Source organism: Meles meles, chromosome 7 (assembly GCF_922984935.1).
Source record: "Meles meles chromosome 7, mMelMel3.1 paternal haplotype, whole genome shotgun sequence".
Lineage (NCBI taxonomy): Eukaryota > Metazoa > Chordata > Mammalia > Carnivora > Mustelidae > Meles > Meles meles.
The window spans coordinates 104,288,411-104,313,722 of NC_060072.1; the positions used below are offsets into that span (position 1 = coordinate 104,288,411).

The window sequence follows — 25,312 nt, forward strand, 5'->3', positions numbered from 1 at the left end:
CAATGGGATCACGACCTGAGCCAAAGGCAGACACTCAACCCACTGAGCCACCCAGGCATCCCATGTTATATATATTTTAATATATATTTTCTACTGATAGGTGTTCATGTTGTTTTGCATTACTCACTATTACAAACAATGCAGTAATAAATACTGTACCTACTTTATTGTGCATATAAGAATATCTCTACGGGCACCTAGGTGGCTTAGTTGTTTTAGAGTTTGACTCTTGATTTCTACTCAGGTCAGGATCTCAGATGGTGAGCTGGAGCCAGGTGTCTGGCTCCCTTCTCAGGGTGAAATTTGCTTGAGATTCTCTTTCCCTCTTCCTCTGTCCCTCCTCTTCCATGCTTGCATGCTCTCTCTCTCCTTTCTCTCTCAAAATAAATAAATAAAATCTTTTTAAAAAAAGTCTCATACCTATTAGTGGTTTTACTAAATTTAAAGTTATATACAATATTTTGATCAACTCTGCTAAATTTCCCTTCAAAATGTTCTATCTGCTCCTTGGTGGTCTCTCAGACGCGAAAACTCGGGCACAACACTATCAACGTACATTCACGGTACTAGTGAATGGGAGTGTATGAGAGTAGCTGGTTTCCCACGTCCTTGCCAGGAGTATATATCATAAGTCCTTTTGAGGGTGCCTGGGTGGCTCAGTCGGTTAAGCGACTGCCTTGGGCTTGGGTCATGATTCTGGTTCTGGGACGGAGTCCCACATTGGGCTCCTGGCTCCACGGGGAGTCTGCTTCTCCCTCTGACCTTCTCCCCTCTCATGCTCTCTCTCACTCAATGGATAAATACAATCTTTAAAAAATAAGTAAATCTTTTTGAATTTTAAGATTGTCCCTTTGTCAGGTAGGCTATTATTAATGACAGGTTTTCAACCAGTCAGTATAATGAAGGGCAAAGACCACTCCTATTTTAATCAGACAGGCTTCAGTTCATAACTTGGTTTTGACACCTGCTGTCCCTGCTAATAGTTTCAAAGTGATAGTATTGTGGCAAGTTTACATGTGAAGTGTACAAAGAACATGTTTATGGAAAGAGTTCAATAGGATTTATCATTACAATAGGATCTGGAGCAAATAGTGGGCATTAATAGCTCATTAGTTTTCACTAATTTATCAGTAATTGAGTTGGTCCCATTTAAGAGTTTGAGGTTCACATTTTCCAAAAAGATAACCAAAATGTACACTGAAAGTGTGGCAAACTATTTCAACAAGTGTTGTTCTGTGAAATCCTAGATTAAACAGTGCTGTTCGGCAACTAATCAGGCTGGGCATTTTTAACATTTAGACGCCGGAGGATTAAAATCCACCATGACTATGACTGAGTCATGTATTTACTGCAGGCACCCGGTTTGGGATTACCAACAGGTTAAAAAGTGGTTCTTGTCAGAAAAAAATTCTCCCAGATTTCAATATGGTCCTCTTCCAGCCCAAGCACTGCAGGAACCCGCTAGCCCCAACCAAGATGGAGCTTTCCCTAATCACTTTTGGGAATCGACATTTCCACAACGTGGGTCACGCACTGGAAAGGCCGTTTTGCCATTACCCAAGATGGCGAACTGAGCAGCTTCACGGTTTCCAGGTTTCAATATGGCTTCCCCAGCCCGTACCTCCGGAGGTTAATCTCAGGAACCCAACTAAAATCACGCGGAAGTAGCGTAAGCGGAAGTTTCGCACAGCCCACCTCCCCGCCCCCAACAGCCCGCCCCCATTCCATACGCCCCGCCCCCAGTGGAGCGGAGTGCAGAGCCAAGATGGCGGCCGAGTTGGAGTACGAGTCTGTTCTGTGTGTGAAGCCCGACGTTAGCGTCTACCGGATTCCTCCCCGGGCCTCCAACCGCGGTTACAGGTACTAACCCCGAGGCACTGCAGCACACGCATACCGAGTAGGGGATAAAAGTTTCCGCCTCAGGTAGCACGCTGCGCGTCCCTTGCCACTGCCACCTCTGGGTTGTCACCTTGTTAGCCTGCCCACCTGGGTTGTTATGGCCCTGCCCTCCTGTTCTTTCCCCACTGTGGAATGCCATCCTGGTTTCCTCCGCTTTTAGAAAAATTACCGTCTGCATCCTCACACCCCTCCTCCCTTGGGCCCCTCTGGGTTACCAATCTGCTCCCCATCATCCACATCCAGTCGTCCCTGCTCCATTGCCAGTCACCTTTCGTTCTTTCCTGCGTCCTTCAGTTTGTCACTCTTGTCGAAACCCCCTCCCGTCCTCCCTCATACCCATTACTAGTACCCGGTACGCTTTTGTTGTAGTCATTGTTGGCCATTCTGTAGGTGATACAGTTTATCTTCTGTGCTGTTGTCAGTCTTGCTACCAAATATCATCCACCATTTGGTTTTCCTTTCAATTCTTTGGCTAGTGGGCAAAGGTTAGAATTATAGGTTTTCCGGTGGTTGTCCATTCTGTTTCTTTTCAGTACGTTTTCTTGATGATTACATAGTATTTTCTATTTTCCTACATCACCCCCCCGCCCCCTTAACCTCTGCCGTAGCTTTTTCTCTCCAGGTTTAATGGAACATTTTCTCTGTAGTGCTAACTAACCACCTTGTAATCCGATAACAGTGAGGTTCTGAGGATGCTGTAGGAAGTCATGAGGTCATGTAGTGGAAAGAGTTAACATGTTAACTGGATTACATACTAAGAAATATGAGTATGACCTCTGACAACTTAACAGCTGTATGATTTGAGACAAATCTCTTAGCTTTTCCAAGCTTTAGTTTTCTCATCTGTGAAATAGGGAAAAAAAAGTTAATGATAATAAAATCTGCTCTGGTTATGTACCTCACAGAAGTTTTTGGAGGGTTAAATGAAATAATATAATGTGAAAGAATTTAGGAAACAGTAAAGCAGTATGTAAATATATAGGATACTGTTCTTATTGTTCTCTGATCCACATCACCATCATGATTTTCCTCTTGGCATTCATTATTACTTTGACTGTTGTGCTCCTCCTGTGTCCATTATTTTGCCTCTTTACTGGAGAGGCATTCATCATCAGTTCATCTTCAGTCAGTATCTTTGTGCTTGCTGACCTGTGCATTAGACCCTGTGGGTTGTACCTTTTGACAAAGAGGTAGTCCTAATTCCAGTCTTTCAATCAGACTCCAAATTGACCATGAATAGGAATCTCCATGTTTGCTGATGGTAGTTACAGGTAGTAATATGTGTGACTCAGCTGAGAGATCTTTGGAAGCTCACCTTTACCTTTTCATTCTGGCTGTAGTATGTTTTCTGCATGCTTCCACAACACCTATGCTTATCTCTGTCATAGTGAGTGCTCTTCCTTCTGTATTGTAATTGATTGCTCAATCTGTTTTCCCAGACTAGCTATGAACAACTTGTTTCTTTTCTAATTTTATAGTACCGGGGTCTACTATAGTGTCTGGCACATAGTGGGCACTCTAAATGTGGAAGAAATTAGTAGGTTATACTTAATCGCATAAGTTAGCATTGATTGAACTGCTAAATAAGGTGGAATAGCCCAACTTAATAGTTAAGACTTCCTGGAGGATAGGATATACCATAAAGTGGGGTTTTCTTCTTTTTCTTCTGCTTTAAGGTTTTTTTTTTTTTTTAAAGATTTTATTTATTTATTTGACAGACAGAGATCACACTGCTTTAAGGTTTTTTAAAGACCTTCCTTCTCTCACCTATCTGCATTCTCTACCTTCACTTCCTAGTTTATCCAGAACCTTTTATCCTTATGTCCGTTAACAGCAGTGAGCCATCAAAACAGTTTCTTAATTTTCCTCTTTTTCTTGTTATCTATGTTTTCCTGCTTATTATTGACATTTGTAATCCTCCAAAAGGTATTTTATCATTATCCACACTTACTATAATGAATGAGAGCTGCACTAAGTTTGCGTCGAGATTCCCATTTATTTGCTTTTGGCAAGACACTTAACTCTCTCTGTCTTTTTTTTTTTTTTTAAGATTTTATTTATTTTAGAGAGAGAGAGGACATGAGAGCACACAAGGAGTGCCTGGTTGGCTCAGTCATTGAGTATCTGCCTTCGGCCTAGGTTGTGATCCCAGGGTCCTGGGATTGAGCCCCGCATCGCAATGCATCGGGCTCCCTGCTCATTGGGAGGCCTGCTTCTCCCTCTCCCGCTTCCTCTCCCCTGGCTTGTGTTCCCGCTGTAGCTGTCTCTCTCTCTGTTAAATAAATAAATAAAATCTTAAAAAAAAAAAAAAGAGTGCACAAGCATGGGGAGTGGCAGAGGGAGAGGCAGAGGCAGACTCCCCACTGAGCAGGGAGCCTGACGTGGGGCTTGATCCTAGGATTCTGGGATCATGACCCGAGCCAAAGGCAGACGCTTAACTGATTGAGCCAACCCAGGCTCCCGACACTTAACTCTTTTGAACTGTGGTTTCCTCATTTGTAAAAATGGATATACTACTTATACCTTGCAGTATCCTCTCACTTAATTTTCATGAGTGAGCATAATGACTGGCATGGAATAGATGCTTGATAAACATTACTTTTATGTCTTTTTGTCTGCCTAATCTTGTTTACAGAACACATTTTCCATTATAAGCATGACTTCTTTAGGCTGCCATTAAAGGAAAAACTGGGCTTTTTAGGAAGCAGGAGTCACTTGGTTTGAGTGACTAAGATCACCTAGTGTGAGCTGTTGCTTCTCAGGCTTTCACTGATAGTTTAGGTCGATGAGAAAGTTATAAATGATGAAGAAATAGTATCTCAGCCTATAAAAATTTTTATATTCATCACTGCCCTCCTCCTCAGCTAAATCAATAGTAAGCTCAGTAGTCTGTTTTAAGATAATGAGAAGAACACTGGACTTTGAAGTTAGGCATTGTATACTTGCTGTGTTACTGTTCTTCACTTAGAGAGACAGAGATAATAGGCTTTTCATGCCTGTTCCATATGATTGCTCTAAGCATTTATTACTGAGGTGAATGAAAATGTTTGAAGTCAGTTCAGAAGACCAGTGAAACCAAGAGTTCCTCAGGCTAGGTCTTGGGAGTGGGAAAAGAACTAAGGCTTAGGGCTGAAGGAGACTGCTGCTGGGGATATCCATTCACTTATTGAGAATTTGTTAAATATTGGCCACTAGACACGTAAGATAAATGAGTCAAGGAACTTGTCCCAGGAAACACATCTGGTAGGCTTGTTCTGATATATTCAGTATACTGTGTTTAGCTCATAGAGGCATAATAGAAGAAGTAATGACCATATTAAAAAAAATTAAAATACAGGGACCTTTAGAGCATTGTATTCTGGATTAGATTCAAGTACTTGAGTGTCTTTGAGGCAGGGCATCAAGAGAGGTGGACATGACAAAGATTTGTCTTATAAATCCTGTTCAAAACCTGTGCTTTCTCTTTTCCATCTTTTGCTTGCCATCTTGTTAAACTTATTATTGTTTATATATACTTATTGTTACCTTTTTAACTTGTGAGTGTGTGTCTTCGGGTTCCTAAGGGATGAGTTTGTTTGTTTTGTTCTTAAGATACTATTTTTAAGTAATCTCTGCACCAGCGTGGGCCTTGAACTCACAACCTCGAGATCGAGAGTCACGTGCTCTACTGACTGAGCCAGCCAGCTGCCCCAGGATAAGTTATTAATAACTTTACTTTGCCCTCTCTTTTCCACACACTGACAAAATCACAAGGCACTGCTTTGTAAAATTGGTCATATTTAAATGTCTTAGATTTCATTCAAATTCATTTATCATCATACAGATTATAAGTATTCAGTATTTGTAATGTTTCCATGGACATCGGTATGTTTAGCCCACATGTCTTTCCTAAACTCCAGACTCGTATTCAAATGCCTTCTCTGTATCTTTGCTTGAAAATCTGTTTGCTATCTTAAATTCTACGTATTCAAAACTGAACTCCCGATCTTTCTTCCCAGACGTTGTTCTACCTATAGTCTATCTCTGTTATTGGCAGTTCCTTTGCTCAGGCTAAAACATTCAGAGTCATCCTTGACTTTTCTCTTTCCTTCTACCTCACATTAACTCCATTAGAAAATCCTTCTTCTTTGGTTTAAATATCCAAAATGTAGCCACTTCTGCTGCCCCCTCTTCCTAGTCACCATTATGACTCCTAGATTACTGCAGTAGTCTCTTAACTAATCCCCATGCTTCGTCACTTACATCCCTACATTGCTTTTACACACAACAGACAAAGTAATCCTTTTAAAATAAAAGGAAGATTGGGGTGGCTGGGTGGTTCAGTAGATTAAGCATCTGACTCTTGATTTTGGCTCAGGTCGTGATCATCTCAGGGTTATGAGATTGAGCCCTATGTCTGGCTCCACATTCAGCTGGAAGTCTCTGCTTGAGATTTTTCTTCCTCCCTTCACCTCTCTCTCAAATAAGTTAAGTCTTTTAAAAAAACAGCTACTCTCTTAAAACAAATAAAATAAGAGGAAGATCATGATCATGTTTCACCTCTGCTTAAAACCCGTAATGGCTTCTTCACTCAGAGTGAAAGCCAAAGTTCTTACAGGGCATATAACATTTGGTCCTCTTTTTCCTCTCCCACTTCATCTCTTAATTTATTTTATTCTCACTGTAGCAGCTTCCTTTTTTTGAGGGCAGACATTCTAGACACACTCCCATCTCAGCACCTGTTGACTAATTGTTCTAATCCAGGAATTGCCTCCTTCCTCCAATATCTGCATGAGTAACTTTCTTGCTTCCTTCACATTTTTGCTCACATTTCACTGTGTTAATAAGATCTTCCCAACCACCTTCTTGAATGTTACATCCTGTTTATTCTCCCACTACCCTCCCAATTTCCCTTTTCTGCCTCTGCATTTTCTTTTTTACTGTAGCACTTATCATCTTCTGATATACTATTTATATTGCTTATTTTTTATGTTTTTTTAAATTACTTGTTTTCTATTATAATGTAAACCTCATGAGGGTAGAAGTCTTTGTTTTGTTCATTCACTATTGTATCCCAAGCGCTCAGAATAGTGCCTGCGACTTAATACACACTCTGTAAATATTGGTTGAATTCAGTGAAAGATGATGATACATTTAGGGATTTGGGAAGGGTTCTATTACCAATATGATTTATTTAGTAGACTTTGTTGTTACCTGATTGGTAAAATACTGTTAAATAAATTATTATCTGCAGTAGGGAAATGGTATTATTATGAGAATTCAAAAAAATTGCTTGTATTTGTACTTTACAGGTTTTTATTGATGCTTATTGGATAATCCTTACATAGTAAGGACTTGTTTGCTTTGGGCTATATGTACTAATGAGACATCTATGTAGAGGGGTCATGAGTTACTCTTATTGATTATTTAATAGGTAGAAAGAATAAGCAACCCAGGATAGCAAAATAGAACTGTGACAAATGATTTGTGTAGGTTTTTAGTAATTAAAGTCATGGACCTGAGACTTCCTATTTCCCTATTCTAGGGCATCTGACTGGAAATTAGACCAGCCTGATTGGACTGGTCGCCTCCGAATCACTTCAAAAGGGAAGATCGCTTACATCAAACTTGAGGATAAAGTTTCAGGTAATCTGTGCTGGTGGCTCTCTGATGTATTAAGAATATTGGTTTGGTGCTTTTTAAAGTACATTTAAGTTGGGGACTGGAATGTAATTATTTGTTAACTGGAGTTTTAGATTTTTGCTTCCTTTGCCCAAAGAAGTCTTTTTCTTACCTGTCAGGGGAGCTCTTTGCTCAGGCACCAGTAGAACAATATCCTGGTATTGCTGTGGAGACAGTGACAGATTCTAGCCGCTACTTTGTAATCCGGATCCAGGATGGTACTGGTAAGGAATCTGGGATTTTGAATGGGATGATAGTAGGAAAATAAGTAATGCACTTCAGTGAAAGTGTGTCCTAATTGCATTTATCTTTCTTTAGTTTACTAAATTTTTCCTCTCCTTTCTCCATAGTTAACTGTAGTTGCTAAAAGCAAGGACAAGGATTAACACGTTATTAGTAATAGATACGAACACAAGTTCAAGACATGGTGATTAATAGGTAGACGTAAATAAATCAAAGTGTCTAACTAACCAAAGAATTAACACATATTGCCCATTCACTCATTGTTTGTGGTGGGTTTTGGTGGGACTGTCTTAAATCATCTATGTTAGGGCAATCATTCTCTATCTTTTCTCGATAGTCTCTATCAGAAGTTGTCCTAACTTTTTGTTAGGATGCAGTTAGTAAATATTTTAGATTTTGTTCTCAACCGTAGCTACTTAATTCTGCTGATGTAGTGTGAAAGCAGCCATATAATACGTAAACAAATTGGTGTAGCTGTGTTCACGTAAAATGTTACTTATAAAGACAAGTGATGGAAGCATTTGTCCCTTGGGCTATATGTAGATTGTGGACCCCTGGGGTGTGAGAAAATGTTTCATGTTCTGGACTTTTCACTGGGTGGAATTTTCCCCAAGGGGTACTTCCTATTGAGAATATTCCTGTCTTTTTCACAGGGCGGAGTGCTTTCATTGGCATTGGCTTCACAGATCGGGGTGATGCCTTTGACTTTAATGTCTCCTTGCAAGATCACTTCAAGTGAGTGAAATTTGATCTTTAGTTATCTGGCTAAAAGGTTTTGGATGTGCTCCTTTTCAGTTGAATGGATACTCTTACCTCTCGGTTTCTGTATTTGGTAAACCAGTACCTTATGATTTTGAATCTTTCCATTTGCTGTTTCCTTACATTATGTTTGTATCTGCTCTATCCTTTCCTTAAATCCTGGAACATGCTTTTGGTCCCTCGTATGGTATTTTGAGATGCTTTTGCTTATGTCTCTGAGGAATTGTGCTTTTAAGTGGCTGGGGAATTGTGCTTTTAAGTGGCATACAATAATAGCAGGACTGTATGGGAGATAGTGGGGAGGTGTGGGGCAGTTTTGTTACTTTGTGTAGCTGACATGTTTTATGTCTGTTTCAATATTTCTTCCGCCTGCCTGGTTTTGGCACAGCTGTGGTGGGTAGCATCATGCACACTGTTGACTCTCTACTTCAAGGGCAGGCATAGGCACAGAACTTTGAAACTGTGGAAGTCCACTCACTTGGCACAGGAATGCAGCCTGGAAGGACTGAGGAATTAACACTCCCTAAGGGGCAGCTCTCAATCATGGAGGATGGGAATTGGCAGCTAAACGCTGTCCTTGGAGGGAAAAGTTAAATATGTATTCTGTATGGCTCCTCAGTGCCACTGAACCCTGTTGCCCTCTTTCATCATTTTTCTTCCTTTCCTTCTTCATTCTTCATATTTCCTCACTCTGCTTTCTGGAATCCTGTTCCCCGTAAGTTAGTTACACTCAAGTTTGTGTGCCGGACTCTTAGGTAATCTCAGATTAACATAATTTACTCTTTTAGGTGGGTAAAGCAGGAATCTGAGATTTCCAAAGAATCTCAGGACATGGACAATCGTCCTAAGTTGGATCTGGGCTTCAAGGAAGGACAGACCATCAAATTGAGTATTGGGGTGAGTATGCTTTCTTTCCCCCACTCCCTGTATTTCTGTAATAAGCTTGTGACTTTTTCTTTCTCTTCTCTGTTTTCTCTATGTAGAACATTACAACTAAGAAAGGAGGTGCTTCTAAGCCCAAGACTACAGGGACTGGGGGCCTAAGCTTGCTCCCACCCCCACCTGGAGGCAAAGTCACTATTCCCCCACCGTCCTCTGTTGCCATCAGCAATCATGTCACTCCACCACCCATTCCAAAATCTAACCATGGAGGTAGTGATGCAGGTAAATCTTTTCATAACTTTGAGAAATCATCATATCTTAGGTTTTGATTGGGTAGCACCTATTTGTCAAGGAGTATCTTGATGTTTTTGCTGTTAAATGGCACTTGGTACTGACATGGTGATTCTGGCAGCCTCAAATAAGGAATTAAAGCTTTTCTAGTGAACTGAGAGTCATGATATTTGGCAGGTTCTTTGTTAGAAAATGAGTAGATTTAATGACTATTTTCTTTATTATACCTTGGTGAGTTGCTAGTAGAGAGTCAGATGGAGTAAGATTTTGGTCATAGCTCTGCTATTTTATATCTGAATGTATCTGGTAATATTATTTACATTTTTGGGTCTCAATATCCTTTTTTGCTTTTTAAAGATTTTATTTGAGGGGCGCTTGGGTGGCTCAGTTGGTTAAGCGTCTGCCTTCAGCTTGGGCCATGATCCCAGGGTATTGGGATCAAGCTCTGCATCTGGCTCTCTGCTCAGCGGGGAGCCTGTGTCTCCCTCTCCCTTTGCCTCCCGCTCCCCTACTTGGTGCTTGTGTGCTCTCTTCTCTCTCTGTGTCAAATGAATAAATAAAATCTTAAAAAAAAAAAAAAGATTTTATGAGAGAAAGTGTGCATGGGGGGAAGGGGCAGAGTGAGAGGGAGAAGCAGACTCCCTGTTGAGCAGGGAGCCCAGTATAGGGCTCGATCCCAGCACCCTGGGATCGTGACATGAGCTAAAGCCAGATACTTAACTGACTGAGCTACCCAGGCATCCCATCTCAATATCCTTAACTGCAAAATGGAGACTTAGAATTACCCCAGGATTATAAAGGAGAAATGATGTGACACCACCTAGCACAGTCCTTTGAACATTGCAGCCATTCAGTAAATGTTATTTTTTTTATCTTTTGTTTCTTCCCAAAGGCATTTGGGAGAAAATTAGATAGCATCTGGGTTTGTGAATACATTTTCACTCTTCTGTATTATCTGAGGGGAAAAAGAATAGATGGAGTTTTTCCATTTCAAGAATGGGAACATTAGGGGCACCTGGGTAGCTCAGTGGGTTAAACCTCTGCTTTCGGCTTAGGTCATGATCTCAGGGTCCTGGGATTGAGCCCCACATCGGGCTCTCTGCTCAGCGGGGGAGCCTGCTTCCCCCTCTCTCTCTGCCTACTTGTGATCTCTCTCTCTCTATCAAATAAATGAAATCTTTAAAAATAAATAAATAAATGTCAACTCTTCTCCAAAAAAAAAAAAAAAAAATAGGAACATTAGAATTCAGGAAGGAATTTTGCAAAGATTAGAGAAGCAGGTATTAGAATCTGTAGTTTTAATTTACTAGATTACAGGATGTAGAGCATTCATATCATTGATTGCTAAGAGTAAACTTCTTTTGAAATTTTGACGTAAAAATGGTTATGAGCTAGCATCTTTTCATAAGTGTCTCCAGAAGGCACTGGGTATAATGTCTAAGGTTTACTTTAAATTTTTTTGAATTAAGCTATTTATTTTAAGATAATCGTAGGTTCACATGCAGTTGTAAAAAAATAACACAAAGAAATCCCGTGTACCCTTTACTCAGTTCCCCTAAATGGTAACATTTGCAAAACCAAAGTCAGATACCGCCAGGAAATCGACAGCAATACCATCTACTGATCTTACTTAGATTTCATCAGATTTATGTATTCTCATTTGTGTGTATATGTGTGTTTTTAGTTCTATGCACTTTTATTGTGGGTAGGTTCCTGGATCCGTCACCATGGTCAGGATACAGAACAGCTCCATTAGTACAAGGATCCCTCATGTCATCCGTTTATAACCACACCTAACCTCCTGTGTCCTGCCTCACACCCCCTCAGTAACCCTAGGCAATCACTAATTTCTTTTCTCTCTCTATAATTTTGTCACTTCTGTGAATGTTGTGTAGGTGGAGTCATAGAGTACGTAACTTTTGGGGATTGGCTTTTTGCACTCAGCATACTTCCCTAGAGATTCATCTAAGTTGTGTCTTGTCAGTAGTTTCTCTGTTGTTGGGTAGTAGTTCATGGTCTGGAAGTACTACAGTATGTTTAACCTTTACCCATGGAAAGACATCTAGGTCGTCTTCAGTTTTTGACTAATGTTAAAGATTAAGCTGCAGTGAACATTTGTGTATAGATTTGTGTGAGCATAAGTTTTTATTACTAAGATTTTTATTCTGTTTTCCCTTTTCTTTCTCTTCTCTTTACTATGTATTCAGATATCCTTTTAGATTTGGATTCTCCTGCTCCTGTCACGACACCAGCATCAGCTCCAGTTTCTGCAAGCAATGACCTGTGGGGAGACTTTAGCACTGCATCCAGGTATGAACCTCATGAAACCACCATACTCTCAGTCAGAGGATATGTTACAGTTAAATGAAGTCTTGATCTGGGAAAGCAGGGCATTTGCAGGTCACAGAGTCTTCGGCAGGAATTCTAGGTAAAGTACTAGGGGAGTGTGGGGGTTGGTGGGGTAAGAGAGTTGTAGGATGATGTTTGAGTGGGATATCTCAAGACTTGATAAGTAGAATTTCTGCGAGGTATAGTTTCAGAAATTCTGGGCAGCAATTTCTTAGAAGCTATTATGTGAAGAATGGAGTAGCTATCCTAATTCCTTTGGCTTTCTCTCTCTTCTCCTGTCTTGCAGCTCTGTTCCAAACCAGGCACCACAGCCATCCAACTGGGTCCAGTTCTGAATAGCATTGGCAGGACATTAAGGACAGACTTGAAGAAAAAAAAAATGACCTTGAGGGCACCAATCTGTGAGGGAGCTAGGAACTCCTACTGTCCCCAGAATCAGAATTACTGGACAATCTTTTTCATAGCTTCTCCATTGCATTCGAGCTGGTTTATGTCACTCCCGTGTTGTTACTTGTTGTACAGCCAAGAAAGTATCCCTTATCTCCTGTTCACTATTAAGGCAGGGGAATAATGGGTCTTACCATACTTGTGGCTGACTATGCAGGGTTCAGAAGGCCAGGTCTCTTTGCGCGGGGCGGGGGGTGGGGTACAAAATCTACCATCTGTAAAATTTTTCTCCCATCTTTTCAATTCTTCCTTCTTTCTGAATCATCTCATGACCCTGTATGCCCTATTTAGCAATTTCAGGGGAGACAGAAACCTTGAAATTTCCTTTTCCATTAACCTAAGACCCTAACAATGGACTGACCTCAGTGTTTACAAATTGAGTTTTGATAGGGATAGGTGTGAAGAAAGACCTGTTTCCTGGGTCTGTGTTATATATGCTCCTTCAGGCTTATCCTGTTCAGTGAACGCCCAGTGCCAGGTGCAGCTCCGTCACCCTCTCATGTGTTTACATGTTTCTTCCTATGCTCAGAGGGTCTTGCTGGTGGCACTTTCACTGTTCTTTGTTTGCTGAATAGTGCAACATCTTTGATCAGTGGGTGTCTCTTGGATGAAGGAGGTTCAAGGGGCCATGTTTCCCAAGTTACGTTGTAGAGAAGCGTTTACTTTCTTGCAGCTCCATCTAGTTGCTGCATTTGAAGTGTGGCATTACTTTGTATTTGCCCCATTATTTGACCTGAAGTTGAAGGGTTTAGAGTTTTTAACTGGATATGTAGAGCAGAGGGGTTGAAAGCACGTAGCTCTCTTTCAGGACCCATATTGCCTTGCTGCCTGGGTATCTGGCCCCTTTCCATAAACATTTATTTTTCAGCCCATCTAGCTCTTCCATAGAAAGCTGCTATTACCTACATCATCATCTATCAAGGAAGTCAGAGAGTCCATGGCACAGGCTGTGATAGGTTTGCCCGAGTGATGGCCTTGATAAACCGTCACCTGGGGTATCTCAGAAGCAAGTTACTCTCCCTCCACTTTCCCTTCCCTCTACCCCACCATTCCTTTTATGATGCTGTGAAGAGAGTTCCCTTTCTTGGATGAACGGGCACTATCTATTTTGTTAACCCACAGTTTTGAGGATGAAATGGGAGGATATAATTTCTTCCCTTAGCACTTCTTTGGATGTGTACATTCTGGCTGAAGGGAGTCTTATATTTAGTTTCAAAATATATTCTCTCTCCTGCATTTCCTTCCTGACTCTTTTTAACTTTGGGTCCATTTTTTTTCATTGCCTCCTGTTCCAAGCAGCTCTATTCTTACAGAGCCATGGCAGGACATTTTAAAATTCCAATAGAAAACACTAAATGGGAAGTTCTATAGAATCACTAGTGACTAACTACTGGGAACCTATTTTCTCAATCTTCCTCCATGTTGTGTTCTTTGTATTCTCAAGATGATAATATATTATGTATTTGAATTGCTGAAAAATTGAAAAATGAAATTTAAAATATATGTATATAAAGCATATGCTGTATTGGTGCAATAATGGTAATTAAAAGTGTGGAAAAAGGTAGTGTCTCCTTTATCTTTTAACTTGTCTATTTCAGTGCCTTTTTAATTTAACTGACCCAGTATAAATGGGCCAGTAGGTAATAAACAGACATTTTATATCTATTACTCTTTCAAGAGATAGGTTCAGATTAAGTTCTGCCTTTTTAAATTCAGGTTAGACTTCTGCCCTCATGGTTCAAAACCCACAGAGCACTCCTTGTAGAGATCATATGAATTATTTGCTGGAATAGTTCATTTCCTTTGCTTCAGATTATCTTCAGGATCTAGGCCACCTCTCATATCCCAGAACCATAAGCAGCATAAATGAGGGGAATCAGTGTAGGAGATGGAACCAAAGTCAAGGCCATAGACTTTGGAAGTCAGAAGGATCTTGGAGTTCTCATTCAGTGATTTTCACAGAAGGGGAATCAAAATGACATATGTGTTGGCCTTTTTTTTAAATAAAGTAACATGCTTCTCACTCCAGAGGTTCTGCTGCAGCTCCTCCATTTGCTGTCCTAGAGTAGGGCCTGGATGGCTCTCCTAACCATGGCCTTTCTTATCATTACTGATGTGGTGAGGGACTGTCATTGATAGAAGTGTATCCTAAACCTCAGGTTTTATTTGGGGAAAAATGTGGACAATCAGTTTTTTTTGTTTGTTTGTTTTTTTTTTTTTTTAGCTCAATCCCCTCAGTTGTACATTTGTATCTACCTTCACAGTTGTAGTGTGAACTTTCATTACTCCACTTCCTCCACTCTGATGACCTTCGAGGCCGTTGGCTTGCCTCTAGCTTTCTTTTCCTCCAGCTCCAGTTCAGCTTACTTGTTACCACCAGAATCATCTTCCTCCCTGAGCCCTGCTGATGCCCTTTCCTCCCCAGCTCATTGTCTTTAATGATTTTCTTTGTGTATAGAATAAAGTCCATAGTACCATTTCATCCTCAACTCTGTTTTCCCTTCCACCCCCAGTATGCTCCTGGAACTAGGGGACTGGTCATTTTTCAGATGCCATTAGCACCATGAGCACTGAATGCTTGCTAAAGTTCTCTCTGCCTAGAATACCTTCCTGTCTGTTGAAATACTTTGCATTTCATAAAGCTCGTGTAAATGCTACTTAATGAAATGTCACCTCTCCTTCCAGTCTGAAAAATGATCTCGCTTGCTTTGTTTGGGTTGCTGTTGAAATTCTTACTGGTTTGTAAACTCTTTGAATACAGTGACCATGTCTTCATTTTTATATGCTTTACCGTACTTCCCGTATACCTTTTTATGCAGTCGATACTCATTAAATTCTTGTTGAATTAACAGTGATTTCAGTGAAGAAGGACTAGAAATCAGTAAGTTGGGTGTTTTACTTTTACTTATTCTCAGGGTTGTTCCTTGCTACGTGATGTTAAGTATTCCTTACCACTTTGTCATAGTTGGAGAAAATCTCATTTATGTGCTCCAGAGTACGCCAGTATTAGGATTCGGAAAACATTGATGAAGAAAAATTTTACTTTGGTACTTTGCTTATGACTTGGGAGAAGAAAAACAATACTGTAAAGCACAGCTGTGGGTAGATTTGGTAGCTTACTGTCTCATTTTGATTATTATAACCGTCTAAGATTACATTGCACTTTGGCTATGTTTTAGTTATTTTCTAGCTTCTAAAAAATCCATTTCTGTTATTGCCTCTTAACTGTACATGAAGGGAATATATATGGTTTGTGACTAGGGGACTCCTATTCAGGAGCTCCCCATCAATCACATATTCTCTAGAGAAGGAAAGGGCAAATGAAGAGCTTTATCTTTACTTCCAGGTCCCTTAAGCCTGGAGGATATATGTAGCCTTATGATTGTTTTCACAGAAATTTTATGGCTTGACATTTATTTTAGATTTTGCAGTAGTGATTTTCAGTCCCCTTTTGAAAGATAAGATACAGGGGTAGTAGGTTTTTTAAAAAGCTCTGCTAGAGGGACACTTGGGTGGCTCAGTCATTAAGTGACTGCCTTCGGTTCAGATCATGATCTCATGTGGGATCGAGCCCTACATGGGGCTCCTTGTTCAGTTGGGAGCCTGCTTCTTACTCTCCCACTCCCCCAGCTTGTGTTCCGTCTCTTGCTGTGTCTCCTTCTGTCAAATTAAAAAAAAAAAAAAAAAAAAAAAGCTCTGCTGTATTTGAATTGCCTATTTTGGAACCAGGAGTTAAATAATTGTGGTGACCTCATGTTCTGCCTTACCAGTTTGAGGATAGTGTCATTCCCTCACTTAAATACAATAATGCATTAAGACACATTGTGGATTACTTGCTTTTTAATACTTTCTTTTTTTCTTATGTGTGCTCTGCCACAGAACCTGTAATAGGAAAAAAGGCATTGGAGCCCTTTCTGTGAAATGCTTAATCTGACTGCATGGGACCACTAGAGGGCGAGCTCCCTCTAGCAACTCGAGCCCAACTGTAGGAAATACTGCACAGACGTCCTGGTGACAGGGAAAGTGTTTAAAAAGAAAGACATAAGAAAGACTCAAGAGACATATTTATGGAGTCTAAACATGCATTTGATGCAAAGTTTTTTGGGAATGTAGAAAAATTGCTGTTTAGGTAGGCAGAAAATGAAGTAGAGAATTAGAATTTCTTTAGACTTTAATACTTAAATAAATATTTGAATGGGGAATATACTCAATTTTAATAACCCCCCCATCAGAATAGATGTTTAATAGGTAGTAAAGTGTAGTAATGGTTATAGCATGGATTTGGGAGGGAACAAATTGCCTTGGTACAAAATTTTGCTTTGCCACTTACTGGCTTTTTAACTTTGGACAAGTTACTTAACTTTTGTTTGCCTTAGTTTCCTCATGTGCAGTATGAGGATAATAGTTCCTACCTTATTGGGTTATTGTGACAACAAAATAAAAATTTTAAAGTGCTCAGGACAGGGTCTGGCACGTGGTACCACCACTACTGCTGCTTGGTGGCTTTTCTAATTCTCAGTATCAGGGTATGCAATGAAATGGTAAGTGTAAGGGTAAAGTGATGTGACTTCCTTTCTTTTTTAAAAGAAAATTTGGGAATACAACATATTCATTTGATACATTTGTATATTTTAATAGGAGTACCACTATTGTGTTGCTAATACCTTTTTTTTAAAGATTTTATTTTATTTATTTATTTATTTTTAAAAAATATTTTATTTATTTGACAGAGAGAAATCACAACTAGGCAGGCAGAGAGAGAGGAGAAGCAGGCTCCCCGCGGAACAGAGAGCCCGATGTGGGGCTCGATCCCAGGACCCTGGGATCATGACCTGAGCCGAAGGCAGAAGCTTTAACCCACTGAGCCACCCAGGCGCCCCATAAGATTTTATTTATTTTAAAAAGAGAAAGCTTACAGCCTCCGGGAGAGGTGACATTTTGAGCAGACTCTGCTGAGCGTGGAGCCTGGTGCGGGGCTTGACCTCAAGACCCTGAGATCATGACTTGAGCTGAAACCAAGAGTCAGTTGCTTAACAAACTGAGGCACCCAGCTGCCCCTAGAAGATAACACTTCCAGTTGACATCACAAATTTATCACATTTATTTGATACTTATTTTTTTTTCTGGTGAGAACAATTAAGATCTAGGCTCTTACCTCTTTGAAGTTTATAATGCAATATTGTCCATAATCACCATGCTGTGGGTTAGGCCTCCAGGGCTGACTTATCTACTGGTTTCAGGTTTGTATCCTTAAACCTCATCTCACCAACCCCCCACCACCTAGTGCCTGGTAACCACCAATCTACTCTTTGTTTCATGAGTTTGGCTTTTTTCAATTTCATATATAAGTAATAACATATAATATTTGTCTTTCTCTGTCTGACTTATCTCATTTAGCATTGCCCTTCAAGGTCATTCTACATTGTTGCATACATACATATAAACAGGCATATCTTTTTTAATCATAAATGAACACAGGTTGTTTCTATATTTTGGCCTTTGTGAGCAATGCTGCAATAAACATGGGAGTGCTTATAGGTCTTTGATTCCTTATTTTCATTACTTTTGGATGTATACCTAGAAGTGGATCATTTGGCAGTTTTACTTCTAGTGTTTTGAGGGACCTCTGTACTGTTTTCAATAGTGCTGTACTAATTTGTCTTTCTGTCAACAGTGTAGAAGGGTTCCCTTTTCTCCACATCCTTGCCAACACTTGTTATCTCTTGTCATCTTGACAACAGCCATTCTAAAAGCTGTGAGTTGATATTTCATTGTGCTTTTTGTTTGCATTTCCCTGATGATGACTGATGTTGAGTGTCTTTATGTGGATGGGCCCCAAGCATCACTCCTGCCAGTCTGGGCCCACCATCGGGCTTGGAATGGAGTAAAGTAGAAATGGTATCTTTGTGGTCTCGAGTCACACTGAAACAGTTAACTGCTTATGGTTCTAAATAAACATAACCTATCTTTTGTAAATGAAAGAAAAAGAGCTGCTGGCCATTTTATGTCTTTCTTGGAAAAATATATGTAGTTTCTCTGCCCAACTTTAATTTCTTTTTTTTTTTTTTTTACTGAGTTGTAGGAGTTTTTTAAATATATTTTGGGTAATATAGTTTCTCAAATATAGTTTGTAAATATTTTTTCCCATTCCATAGGTTGTCTTCATTTTTTAAAAAAGATTTTCTTTATTGAGAGAGAGAGAACAGGAGTTGGAGGGGGTGAGGGGCAAAGGGTGAGGGAGAAGCAGACTTCCTGCTGAGCAGGGAGCCTGATGTGGGGCTCCATCCGAGGATCCCAAGATCATGATCTGAGCCAAAGGCAGATGTGTGACCAATTGAGCCACCCAGGTGCCGCATCTTCATTTTTTAAAATGTTTCTCTTGTTGTGCAGAAGCTTTTTAGTTTGACGAAGTTCCACTGAACGATTTTTACTGTTGTTGATTCTACACTTGAGGTCGTATCTTAAAAATCATTGCCAAGACCAATGCCAGGGAGCTTCCTCCCTGTTTTCTTACAAGAGTTTTACTGTATCAGATCTTACATTTAAGTCTTTAACCTATTTTGAGTTAATTTTTAAGAGTGCTGTAAGATGGGGCGCCTGGGTGGCTCAGTGGGTTAAAGCCTCTGCCTTTCGCTCAGGTCATGATCCCAGGGTCCTGGGATCGAGCCCCACATCGGGCTCTCTGCTTGGCGGGGAGCCTGCTTCCTCCTCTCTCTCTCTCTGCCTGCCTCTCTGCCTACTTGTGATCTCTAACTGTCAAAAAAATAAAATTAAATTAAAAAAAAAATTAAAAAAAAAAAAAGAGTGCTGTAAGATGGGGGTCCAATTTCATTTTTCTGCATGTGGTAATCCAGTTTTCTGAATAGCATTTTTTGGTCACTGTCCTTTTCTCATTGAATATTATTGGCGTCCTGGTCAGATAAATGCAGGGGTTTATTTCTGGGCTCTCTGTTATGTTCCATTGGTATTTATGTCTATTTTTATGCCATTACTATACTGTTTTAAATACTATAGCTTTGTAGAGTACTTTAAAATCAGGAAGTATAATGCCTTTGGGTTTGTCCTTTCCCTCCAGATTGCTTTGGCCATTACTTTGGAGTGTACTTTTGTGGTTCCTTACAAATTTTAGGATTGTTTTTTCTATTTCTGTGAAAGATGCTATTGGAATTTTGATAGAGATTGCATTGAATCCTTAGATGGTTTGGGTAATGTGGACATTTTAACAATATTTATTCTTTCAATCGATGAACACAGCGTTATCTTCCCATTTTTTTCTTTTCAGTTTCTTTTGTCAAAGTTGCAGTGTTTGGTGTGTAGAAATTCACCTTCTTGGTTGAATTTATTCCAAAAGTATTTTGTTGTTTTTGATGCTATTGTGAATGGGATTGTTTTCTTTATAACTTTTCCAATTATTTCATTGTTAGTATATAGAAATACAACTGGTTTTTGTATGTTTATTTTGTAACTTGCCACTATACTGAATTGGTTTATTAATTCTTTTTTTTTAGATTTTGTTTATTTATTTGACAGACAGAGATCACAAGTAGGCAGGGAGGCAGGCAGAGAGAGAGGAGAGGAAGCAGGCTCCCTGTTGAGCAGAGAGCCCAATGTGGGGCTTGATCCCAGGACCCTGGGATCATGACCTGAGCCGAAGACAGAGGCTTTAACCCACTGAGCCACCCAGGCGCCCCTGGTTTGTTAATTCTAACAGTTTTTTTGGTGCACTCTAGGATTTTTTTATATATAAAATCATATCATCTGCAGAGACAGTTTTACTATTTCTTTGATTTGGATGACTTTTATTTCTTTTTCTTGCCTGATTGCTTTAGCTTGGACTTCCAGGACTATGTTTAATAGGAATGGTGGTGGGATTCCTTTTCTTGTTCCTGGTCTTAGAGGAAAAGGTTTCAACTTTGCACTATTGTGAATTTGTTATCTGTGGGCTTATCATACATGGCCTATATCATGCTGAGGTATAGTTCTTCTATAACCAATTTGTTGAGAGTTTTTGTAATGAAAGGATGTTGTACTTCGTCAGATTTTTTTTCTATATCTATTGAGATGATCTGTAATTTTTTTGTCTTTCATTTTATTAATATGGTATATGATAGTTCATGATTTGCATACATTGAACTCTTGTTGCATCCCAGGGCTGAATCCCACCTGACCATGGTGTAAGATGATTTTAATGTGCTGTTGAATTTAGTTTGGTAATATTCTGTTGAGAATTTTTGTATCTGTATTCATCAGGAATATTGGTCTGTAATTTTCTTATTGTATCTTTATCTGGCATTGGTATCAAGGTAATGTTAGTCTTGTAAAATGAGTTTGGGAGTAGTTTCTCCTCTTGAATTTTTTGAAAGAGTTTGATAAGGATTGGTGTTAATCTTTTTTTTTACACATTTGGTGGAATTCTCCATAAAATCATCTGGTTTTAGACTTTTCTTTGTTGGTAGGTTTTGGATTTCTGATTAAAAATCCATACTTGTTATTGATCTGTTCACATTTTTTGTTACTTACTGATTCAGTGTTTGTAGGCTTTATGTTTCTCAGAAATGTTCATTTTTCTAGGTTATCCAGTTTATTGGCATATAATTGTTCATAGTAATCTCTTATTATTCTCTGTATTTCTGTAGTACCAGATACAATGTCTCCTCTTTCGTTTTTGATTTTACTTATTTGAGTTGTCTTTTTTTCTTAGTCTTGCTAAGGCTTTGTTGATTTTATCTTTTCAGAACATCAGCTCTTAGTTTTGTTGATCTTTTCTATCATTTTTCTGGTTTCTGTTTTATTTATTTTCACTCTCACCTTTGTTATTTCATTCCTCATACTAAATTTGGGCTTTGTGTTTCTTTCTCCAGTTCCTTGAGATGTAAAGTGAAGTTATTTGTTTGAGCTCTTTCTTTTTTCTTGGTGTAAGCTTGTATCACTATAAACTTACCTTCTAGAATTACTTTTGTAGCTTTGCATAAGTTTTGGTATGTTGTGTTTTTGTTTGCTTAAATTTTTTTTTATTTCTTGTTTGATTTCTTTGACATATTAGTTGTTCAGGAATGTGTTAATCTTCACATATTTGTGAATTTTCTAGCTTTCCTCCTATTACTGATTTCTAGTTTCATACTATTGTGGTTGAAGAAGATACTTGGTATGATTTCAGTCTTAAATTTCCTAAGATTTGGTTTTTGATCTAACATGATCTATTCTGAAAAATGTTAGATTTGCACATGAGAAGAATGTGTATTCTGCTTTTGTTGGATGAAATGTTCTGTGACTTATTTGTTTTGTAACTGGGAGTTTGTACCTTTTATTTTTATATTTATTTCATTTATTTTTAATATTTATTTATTAGAGCACAAGCAGCGGGGAGGAGCAGAGGGAGAGGGAGAAGCAGGCTCCCTGCTGAGCAGGGAGACTGATGCGGGGCTTGATCCCAGGACCCTGGGATCATGACCTGAGCAGAAGGTAGCCACTTAACGGACTGAGCCACCCAGCCGCCCCTATTTTTATTTTTTAGAGAGCATGAGGTGGGGTAGGGCAGAAGGAAGGGAAGAGAGAGAGAGGAAATCTTAAGCAGCGCCACACTCAGCACAGAGCCCAATGTGGGGCTTGACCCACAACCCCAAGATCATAACCTGAGTTGGATCAAGGGTTGGTTGCTTAACTTACTGAGCCACCCAGGTATCCTGAAGTTTGTACCTTTTAATCCCCTTCATCTATTTCACTCATCTCCCCACCCACCTCCCCTCTGGCAATCACCAGTTTGTTCTCTGTATTTAAGAGTCTGTTTTTTTGTCTCTTGTTTTCTTTCTTTTCTTTCGTAAATTCCACATGTGAATGAATGAAATACGGTTTTTGTCTTTCTCTGTCTGACTTATTTCACTTAGCATTATACCCTCTAGGGCCATTCACGTTGCAAATGGCAAGATCTTATTCTTTTTTTTTAAAATATTTTATTTATTTATTTGAGAGAAGTCACAAGTAGGCAGAGGCAGGCAGAGAGAGAGGGAGACACAGGCTCCCCACTGAGCAGAGAGCCCGATGCGGGGCTCGATCCCAGGACCCTGAGATCATGACCTGAGCTGAAGGCAGAGGCTTAAACCACTGAGCCCTCCAGGCGCCCCAAGATCTTATTCTTTTTTATGGCTGTGTAATATCCCTTGTATGTAGCACCACATCTTCTTTATCCATTTATCTATTGATGGACACTTGGGTTGCTTCCATTTCTTGGCTATTGTAAATAATGCTGCAATAAACATAAGAGGTACCTGTATCTTTTTGAACTAGTGTTTTGTTTTGTTGGTTTTTTTTTTCTGTTTTTAGGTAAGTATTCAGTGGTGGAATTGCTGGATTATATTTCTATTTTTAACTTTTTGTGGAATCTCCAGACTGTTTTCCACAGTAGCTGCACCAATTTGCATCCCCACCAGCAGTGGTTGAGGGTTCCTTTTTCTTCATATCCTTGCCAACACTTATTTCTTGTCTTTTTGATTTTAACCATTCTGACAAGTGTGAGGTGATCTCTCCTTGTGGTTTTGATTTGCATTTCCCTGATGATTAATGATCTTGAGCATCTTTTCACATGTTTTGGCTATCTGTATGTCTTCAGAAAATGTTCAGGTCCTCTGCCCATTTTTAGTAGGATTATTTGTTTTTTTTGAAGTGTTGCATTGTATAAATTCTCTATATAGTTTGGATATTCACCCCTTATTGGATATATCATTTGCAGATATATTTCCCTGTTGAGTCGGTTGCCTTTTTGTTTTGTTGATTGTTTCTTTCACTGTGTAAAAGTTTTTCATCTTGATGTAGTTGTGGTAATTTATTTTTGCTTTTGTTTTCCTTGTTTGAGGAGTTGCCTATGTTTTTTTTCTGGGGATTTTATGGTTTTAGGTGTCACAATTAGGTCTTTAATCCATTTTGAGTTTATTTTGTGTATGGTGTAAGAAAGTGGTCTAGTTTCATTCTTTTGCATGTAGTTGTTCAGTTTTCTCAGTACCACTTGTTGAAGAGATGGTCTTTTCCCCATTGTTTGTTATTCCTTCCTTTCATGTAAGTAATTGACCATTTAGGTGGTTCTCTGTTCTGTTCCATTGGCCTATGTGTCTTTTGTGCCAGTACTGTACTGCTTTGATTACTTCAGTTTTGTAGTGAATCTTAAAATTGTGATACCTCCAGCTTTGTTCTTCTTTGGAGAAGATAATTTTGGATTAAGATTTTGTGTGGTGATCTCTATCCTCATGAATTTGACTGTCCAAGTCTCTCCCCAGGTTTGGACTATTTTTAGCTGTTATTTCTTTAAATAGCTTTCTGTCCCTATCTCCATCTTTTTTTTTTTTTTTAAGATTTTTTAATTTATTTGGCAGACAGACAGCACTAATAGGCAGAGAGGCAGGCAGAGAGAGAGGGGAGGAAGCAGGCTCCCCGCGGAAGCAGAGAGCCCGATGTGGGACTTGATCTTAGGACCCTGGGATCACGACCTGAACTGAAGGCAGTGGCTTAACCCACTGAGCCACCCAGGCGCCCCCCACCCTTTTTTTAAGATTTTTTTTTTTTTTTTTTTAATTTGACAGACAGACAACACTAGTAGGCAGAGAGGCAGGCAGAGAGAGAGGGGGAATCTTTCTCCATCTTTTATCCTTCCGGAACTCTAATGATATGTGGATTGTTCGTCTTTTGTAGACTTTTGTCTTCTCTTTTCATTCTTTTTTTCTTTTTGCTCTCTAACTGGATAATTTCAATTGATATGTCTTCTAGATCACTGATTATTCTTCTTGGTTAAGTCTGCTGTTGAAGCTTTCTGTTGAATTCTCAAGTGTTGTATTCTTCAGCTATATAATTTCTGTTTTTGTTTTGTTTTTTAAGATTTTACTTAGAGAGAGCATGAGCAGGGTGAGGGACACTGGGAGAGACAGGCTCCCTACTGAGCAGGGAATTCGATTTTTTTTTCCGTTATGCTATATGTTGAACTTCTCACTTTTTCTTGTATTGTTTTTCACAATCATTAAATTGTTTTTCTCTATTTTCTTACAGCTCTCTGAGCATCTTTAGAACAATTATTTTTTTTTTAAGATTTTTATTTATTTATTTGACAGAGAGAGATTACAAGCAGACAGAGAGGCAGGCAGAGAGAGAGAGAGGGAAGCAGGCTCGCTGCTGAGCAGAGAGACCGATGCGGGACTCTGTCCCGGGACCCTGAGATCATGACCTGAGCCGAAGGCAGCGGCTTAACCCACTGAGCCACCCAGGCGCCCTAGAACAATTATTTTGAGTTTCTTTGTCAGGTAATTCCTGGGTCTCCCATTCTTTGGGGTTAGTTACTAGAGGTTTACTGTATTCTCTGCATGTTTCCCTGATTCTTCATTATTCCTTTAGCCTAGTATGGTTTCCCAAATATTTGAAGAAACAGCCTTCTTTTGGCCTAACTTCGATGAGGGAAGACTTTTACCTGTGGGTGGGCACATATTGGAGCATGCTGTAACCCCAGTTGTAGTGGTGCAGGGTGCTAACTGCTGGGATGTGTAGTTGTACTATCTATGGGGTGGGGCATGATGAGCCTTTGGCTCAGACCATTGGGATCTACAGCACTGACAGTTGTTTTTGGCAAGCACTGCAGGGTCTACAGAGGCTGTGAGGGCTCTTGAAGTCCTCAGTGGTGCCTCTAGCACTCCACCAGGTGAGGCCCAGCAGCTAGGGACCAGGACAGACAGTGGTGGTGACTGGAGCTTTTGGTATGCACACACTTGGCTGTTGGGACCAGTCGTAAGCGCCTGTTAAGTGATGG

The 25,312-nt window shown here is 39.6% G+C and overlaps 2 protein-coding genes across 3 annotated transcripts in view; one reads left to right on the forward strand and one right to left on the reverse strand.

The window, feature by feature from the left end:
* Positions 1–25,312, reverse strand: part of C3AR1 (complement C3a receptor 1) — a 70,139-nt gene that overhangs the window by 26,521 nt on the left and 18,306 nt on the right. The window lies entirely within an intron of this gene.
* On the forward strand, positions 1,741–14,093 carry NECAP1 (NECAP endocytosis associated 1). The gene is made up of 8 exons (XM_046011162.1): positions 1,741–1,860; positions 7,424–7,524; positions 7,680–7,784; positions 8,457–8,538; positions 9,351–9,459; positions 9,546–9,726; positions 11,943–12,045; positions 12,371–14,093. Exons 1-8 carry the CDS (start codon positions 1,766–1,768, stop codon positions 12,417–12,419), a joined length of 825 nt encoding a protein of 274 aa, XP_045867118.1. The 5' UTR covers positions 1,741–1,765; the 3' UTR covers positions 12,420–14,093.

Bases quoted from the DNA above. Each gene is read 5' to 3' on its own strand.
- NECAP1 (XM_046011162.1), top strand. From the start codon at position 1,766: ATGGCGGCCGAGTTGGAGTACGAGTCTGTTCTGTGTGTGAAGCCCGAC. The intron at 7,785-8,456 runs GTAAGGAATCTG...TCTTTTTCACAG, and splicing joins CCGGATCCAGGATGGTACTG to GGCGGAGTGCTTTCATTGGC. The intron at 9,460-9,545 runs GTGAGTATGCTT...TTCTCTATGTAG, and splicing joins CCATCAAATTGAGTATTGGG to AACATTACAACTAAGAAAGG.